The 6,411-nt window shown below is 58.2% G+C and overlaps 1 protein-coding gene across 1 annotated transcript in view; it reads left to right on the plus strand.

Annotated features, from left to right (window-relative positions):
* The window catches only part of LOC127748825 (proline-rich transmembrane protein 4-like), a 34,753-nt gene extending 30,690 nt beyond the window's left edge, over positions 1 to 4,063 (plus strand). Inside the window, exons 2-5 of the mRNA XM_052263842.1 lie at positions 1,441 to 1,517; positions 3,431 to 3,635; positions 3,722 to 3,830; positions 3,947 to 4,063. Of these exons, the coding sequence (XP_052119802.1) occupies positions 1,454 to 1,517; positions 3,431 to 3,635; positions 3,722 to 3,830; positions 3,947 to 4,063 (495 nt within the window). The 5' untranslated portion in view covers positions 1,441 to 1,453. The remainder of the gene's footprint in view (positions 1 to 1,440; positions 1,518 to 3,430; positions 3,636 to 3,721; positions 3,831 to 3,946) is intronic.
* Positions 4,064 to 6,411: the final 2,348 nt, after the last annotated feature.

Consider the following 6,411-nt stretch of genomic DNA (forward strand, 5'->3'; position numbering starts at 1 on the left):
GGGGGGGGCTTGCTTCCGCTAGACTCTCGCGAGGCCGCGTATAGAACAATGGCACGTCCGTTCGCAATGCTTCCATAGACGCTTCCGCAGATACGCTTCCAGCCGATTCTAGCGGCTAGCCGCTTCCAGACGCTTTCCAGACGCATTCTAGTAGCCGCTCTCAGCAGCGGTGGCATTTTGCCGTCCCCGGGATGTAGTACAGTAGGCTGCGCTCGCCCTGCCCGCCCTGCCCGCTTCGCATTGTTCCTGGCGTGCCCCTTCATTAGCCCCACCACGGCTCCGCTCGACCCCTTGTCTCCCCTTCCATCTTCCGCCTCTTCCATTGAGTCTTTGTGGGTCTTTGTGTGGGTCGAGCGTACGCCATTTTTTTATTATTTCCTCTGTTCGCACAAGGTTCGCGCGCACAGCGCCCGAGAATCGGGCCGCGGTTGGGGGGAAAAGTATATGGCAGGTAAACGGGGGCAGGCGGTCTGATATTTTATGCATCGTACTACGCATTGTCATGGCCTGCAGTGCGGCCGCGGAACGGTATATGGCAACTCAAACAATAGGCCAGCCATGAGGCAGGCTAGGCTGCTGCTCATGGACCATATACACCCACCCCCCACCCCCAAAGCACACACAACAACCTCGCCCTTGCGGAACAATCAATAATAGACATCGCGCCAATTTATTCATATGAGGTTTTTCCGGCTTCCCCCGTCCATTGTTACTGTCGTGCCCTGGCTCTTTTCCACCTTCCCTCTTCTTGTAACAGAGTTTTCCGACGCTTTTCCAGCCGCCGCCACCGCCGTCCTTCCTCATTCACCCGCCCGCTTTATGTGACGAACGGCTCCATGAGCGGGGCCACCAGGGGCGCCAGCCAGGGGCGCGTGGGAGGAGCAGGGTGCGGGGTCACGGTGGAGAGAGATCTCTCTACACCATGGAGCGGCGCGGCGGTCTATATGCGTGAATACGTTCGGAACGGGCAAGCTGAAGCAGGGGTGCGGAGCTGGTACACATAGTGTATTTCGACTAACGGAGGAAGAAGAAGAGCGGGTAGAACATAAACGTTACCGATTAGTCGAGAACTTCCCGCCTCTACGTCACGCCAGTAATGGGGGTAAGCGCTCGGCCAATCAGGAACCTTTATGTTCTACCCGCTACTCTTTTTCCCCCGTTAGTCGAAATACACTATCCCTTTGATATATTTCTGGCTGTATCTTTCGCCCCCGTTTTCAACGTTCCTTTCACGAACATTTAGAGAACCGGACATACATGTACTCAATGGAGATAGACGGCGAGTGAGCCTCAACATCAGCGGCGGGCCTGATCGTTTGTCACCTCGGCGGGACGGCCGCCGGTCAGTGCCGCCCCACACACAACACACTCATGCGACGGGCTGCTCACGAGCCCATTTTTCACACGGCCTCTGACACCCCCCTTTTCGTTTTGTTGCAGGACGCGCTCGAGGATGGCGCCCGCGCCCGAGGCGGGCGGCGTCGCCAACGCCTCGGACCTCTTCGACTGGCTGAACGGTAAGGATATCAGCCAACACTCCTCGACGCGCTCACGTTTGAGCTCGGCGCAGACTGCAAAATAGAGAGAGAGAGAGACGGCGCGGGCGACGTCGATCTCGTTGTTTGCAAAGCACTGTCACGGTAGAGCGATTCTCGCGGCTCTGGTAGTATAGCTTCTGCCCTGCCCCACTCCTACCACCGCCTGGCTCCCGGGTCACTCCTCGGGGAGCGGCGGGGGCCGCCTCCGAATGTCGGAGTCAGCACGGGGAGTCGGGGGCGTGTGCGATAGCGGCGCGGCCCAAGTTTCTCACGCAGCCGGCAACACCGCGGTCGGCGGCCGCAACACAACGGCAAACAACCTGAGCAAATTGCCAACAACTAGCACGGGACTCTCTCATTGCGGCCAGGGCAGTGCGGCAGGTCCGGCAGCCTCTCGCCACCCTCGGGCGGCCTCGGGCAGCCTCTGCGGGCTCCCCCGCGGCGCGCGGCGCGCCGCCCCTATTTGGTTACGCCCCGCTTGGCCGCCGCCCTGGCCTGCCCTTGGCCTGCCCTGGACCGGGCCCCGCCCGGCCCCTCCCTGGTGGTGTCCATCACCTGCTTGCGGCCCTCCCAGCGGGATCCTGGCCCAGGCTGCGTCAGCCCTGGTACGGGTTGGTACAGTACACTCACGTCGGGAACAGTTTTCTTTCAACGCTCAGTGCACGCTGTTTTTCCCCTCCACACCCCTCCCTCTCTCTTTTTTTGTCCGATCCTCCGCACTTAAGCACCACCACCCACCTGGCGTCGCTTAAGAGTCCATATCGTTATATCGGTGAGGTAAGAAGCTTTCACCTTGGATAGAGCCCCGCCCCCCCCCCTCCCTCTCTTTTCTTTCCCTCGTCACTAACGTAGCCCGCTTACACTGCCAACACAACCCTTAACCATCCCGCCTCGGTCGCACAAAGCCTTTCTCTATTTATAGCTGGGAGGTGGACAACGTGTAAAGGTTCCGCTGAAGGGCAGCAGCAGCACTTTTCGCCCGCTCTCCTTTTGCCTCTGTCCAAACACTCCACAACCCCCAATCGCGCGCTCGGCCTTCTCTTGTTTTCTTTCAGTTGCGTCGCACACGCAAAACGATGGGAAAATAAAACTTGTTCTTTTCTTCTCCCTTTTTTTTCCCTTTCGGTCACACGTGTTCAATAGGACACAGACACACACGCCACCTGACGCTATCTCGTTTGCGCTTTTAACGAAAAGGAGCATGACGCGATGGTAAATCCTCTTTTATATTTTATTTTTTATAAAAGAGGCGCCCGCCTCGTTTCCGCGTGAGACACGGGACCCCTCCACCCTTCAGCGGCACACACGTGCCGGCGCCGCTCTGCCCACCCTCTACTCTCCTGGAAGTTCAAGGCTCTTAGCCGCGGCAAACTTGGCGTAATTACAGGAAGAAGCGCATACAGTATGAGGTGGCGTGGCGGCCGCGAGCTGAGAGCCGGGGCCGCCCAAAGCAGGTTGTGAGCTAGGGGGCGGGCTGGTTGTTTGGACTACTTCGACATCCCGCGGGCGAGGCGGGGGGGACTTTTTGTTCCCCTGACCGCGACGTGCCCTCACAACGCTTACACTCCGAGCACCGGCTTGAGCTTACGGTCGGAGTCTGTGGGATCAGGGAGGCGTAGGACCGCGCCGCTCCCTTTGTGCGGTTAGTTTGTAAGACTGTCTTCAGGGGGGGTTCTCGGGAACCAAGTGAGAGAACGACTAGTGCCGTGAACGCGTGAAGGAACGGCCGCGGGGAACGAACGTTCTCCAGTAGCTCTTGTGGCGCGTTCACCAGTTCGTTCTCTTCTCCGCCGCGTTCCCGTTCCCGTTCACGTTCTCCAAGTGGTTCTCGAGAAGCCCCCCAGTGTGGAAGTCGCGTGCCTGTCGCTCATCCTTGACCGCGCGATCCGCAGCGACGCAGGCCGCCGCGGACGGCAAGGGCGGCGGCTGGGAGTGCTCCAGACCGAGGCTGGGGCATCCCGTGGCCCTGGCCGTGGCGCCCGCCCTGGAGACGCTCTTGGCCAACATGAAGCTGGCCTTCATGCTGCACGTGTACGGCATCGCCTGCCTGTTCGGCGTCCTGGCCACCTACACCTTCTTCTCGCTCATCAACCTCAGGTGAGGAGTACTGCTGTGCCGCCGTATGCTGGAAAGCGTTGGCTCAACCTGGTTAGGTTCTCTATTTTATTATTTTTATTTTGTAGGACGCTCATCTCGAGCCGGCCGTTCATGACCTCCATCAACGTGTTCCTGTGCCTGCTGGGCGCGTCACGCGCGGCCTACCTGATGCTGGACCCGTACAACCTCAGACAGGTGAGCTCAAGAAAAAGGAGCATCTCTGTTGGCAGGCGTTCCTTTTTCTTATTTTCTTATGAAAGGGCGTAGAAAGTGGAGGGAGATGAGAATTTCGCCGCTGTTTTTTTTTTCAGTTGATGCCGCGCATCCTTGGGGCGCTGCTCTGGGACTTGGCTTTCCCTTGCCTCACATCGGCCTTCTGCCTCATACAGCTCGCCTTCTTCCAGCTCACCCAGGTAGGTACAACGTGAAATGGAGGGGAAGAAACTGGAGCGAATATGGAAATCCAGCAGAGGAAAGGGGGAGACTCGACACGGCGCGAGCCTGGCTCTGACTTGGAGAGTCTCGAACCGCACTCTCTGACCATGGCGCTCTGCGAGTAGGGAGACCGCCCGCAGGAGGAGTGGAGTGCCGCGGTAGAGTCTAACTTCGAAAGTGTTTGGTGTTAGTTTTCAAACAGAGGAACGACGCCGCCGCACCTCGCTCTGATAAATGACCCTAGAGAAACGAGAACAAGAACAACAGCAACAACAGCACGTTCCGGCGCCCAAACTTTACTTTAGAGCAAATAAAACCCCCTTCTGAGAGTCTCGCCCGCCGCCTCTACAGAGGCCGAGAGGCCCTCGCCCGGAGGCACCCGCGCAGGGACCCGGAGGCCTCCGGGATCGATAGTTTAATTTACTGTGTAATCCCGCTGTCTTTCTCTCTTCGAGGGGAAATTATACCGTGATGAGGGGCCGGCCGGGGAGGAGTCGGGGCGGGAGAGTTGGGTAGTGGGGTGGAGGGGGCTTTGGACCAAGCGGCTCTGGAGGTAGGAGGGGTAGCCGGGGGCGTTTTAGTGCGGGTGGCAGCAGCGTGGCTGCAGCAGCAGCAGTAGCGCAACCCCGCCGCCGGCACATGTTGTGGTTTTATGTCGCAGGCCAGCCAACCCCCCGCGGCGGCAGTCCGTGCTAACCCTTGAGGAGGGCCTGGGCGGGGCGGGGTGGGGCGGGGTGAGGGCCCCCCCGGGGGGTCAGGGCAGGGCACCCGTCAGCCGCTCCCGTCATATCACGACTGTCTCGAGCGCGAGAGTAGGGAGCGGGCTCGGCGGGGGCGGGGCGTGGTTGCGTTCGAGACGTCTACCCCATGACACGTCTCACGGCATCCCTCGCACACACCCTATTCTTTCTCTCTCTCACACACACTATCTCTCTGGCGCCCTCTCTCCGCCCCACTCCGCCGCTCCGCACTTTAGCGCACAGCTCAGTCAGCAGAGCTCGCGTTGGCCGCCATTCACAGCTCGTCTGATCGCATTACAGGACACGACATCAAAGAGGCCAGGGGCCAGGCCTTCCACGCCTCCCACCCCCCACCCGCCACCCCCTTTTTCCATATATCCCACACAATCCCCACACCAGAGACGATCTCCGCCACCGTCGCCTTTTTGGCAGACCCGCGAGAAAAGACTTTGATACCTCGTCGTGTTCCTTCGAGGTATACTGAGACAGTGCTGCGATATATTTCCCGCCGTTGTCGCTTATCGTCACGCCGTGGATCTAGCGTGGCCGTCACAAACCGAGGCCGCCGTTTTGTCCCTGCTCGTAGTCACCACCTCCCCGCCGCCCCGCCCGCGCGTCTGAGTAGCCTTGGCCTCGAGCGCCGCTGCCGCGACCGCCGCGTTGAGCCGTTCAGAGCCGCTCAAAGCTGCCTCCATTAGGGAAATGGCACCGACACTGCACTGCTTATAGCGGAATGGTGCGATGAAAAAGTACAGCCTGCCAGGGGGTGGGGCGGGGGTGGGGGTGGGGAGGGGGAGGGCTGGAGCTTCCCGTGCGACAGGTGGTAAACAAGCGCCTGTCTGGCCGAGGGGGGCTCGCGTGCCCTTCGGCTCTGCTCCTCCTAGACTCGTCCCCCTAGTCTTGACTGAGCACCTGCGCCTGCGAGGCGAAATAAGGGAGGGGTGAGTGTATAGTGTATTTCGACTAACGGAGGAAGAAGAACAGCGGGTAGAACATGAACGTTACCGATTGGTCGAGAGCTTCCCGCCTCTACGTAACGTCGGTAGAAGGGGTAGGCACTCGGCCAATCAGGAACTTTTATGTTCTACCCGCTATTCTTCTTCCTCCGTTAGTCGAAATACACTATACGACAGCTCGCCTGATTCAAGACAATTTTTCTTTAGTCCTCCTAGCAATTTTATTTATCATTTAACTTCTAATGCTGTATTATGAGGAAGTTGCCCAATAAGAGAAACAAAAATAAGGTAGAACTGAGCAGGGGGCGTGGCGTAGCGCCGTCCTTAAACAAAGCAGAAGATAAGCGACAGTCTAGCTAGAGGTTAGGTTAGGATGCGTGTCGTTAGATTTCAAGCAGTTTAGAACGGGCCTATGCATCTAGCACCTTGGTACCACCTATACCAAAGTTTATTACGACAGTTGAGTCATTATCACTGAGTTAAAATAGTACCAATGCAATATGTCCGTACACTAACCTAAACAACGACACCGGGACGGTTTAGAGGATTGTATACACTTACTTTTCCGAAGCCAAACTTTGGAGAAGCACTTTTTGACACAAGATGGTTACGCCGGTCTGGCATGGACCCAATTTTCCTTTAAAA

The sequence above is a fragment of the Frankliniella occidentalis genome, unplaced genomic scaffold (genome assembly GCF_000697945.3).
Source record: "Frankliniella occidentalis isolate FOCC.00 unplaced genomic scaffold, Focc_3.1 Scaffold14, whole genome shotgun sequence".
In the NCBI taxonomy this organism is placed as follows: domain Eukaryota; kingdom Metazoa; phylum Arthropoda; class Insecta; order Thysanoptera; family Thripidae; genus Frankliniella; species Frankliniella occidentalis.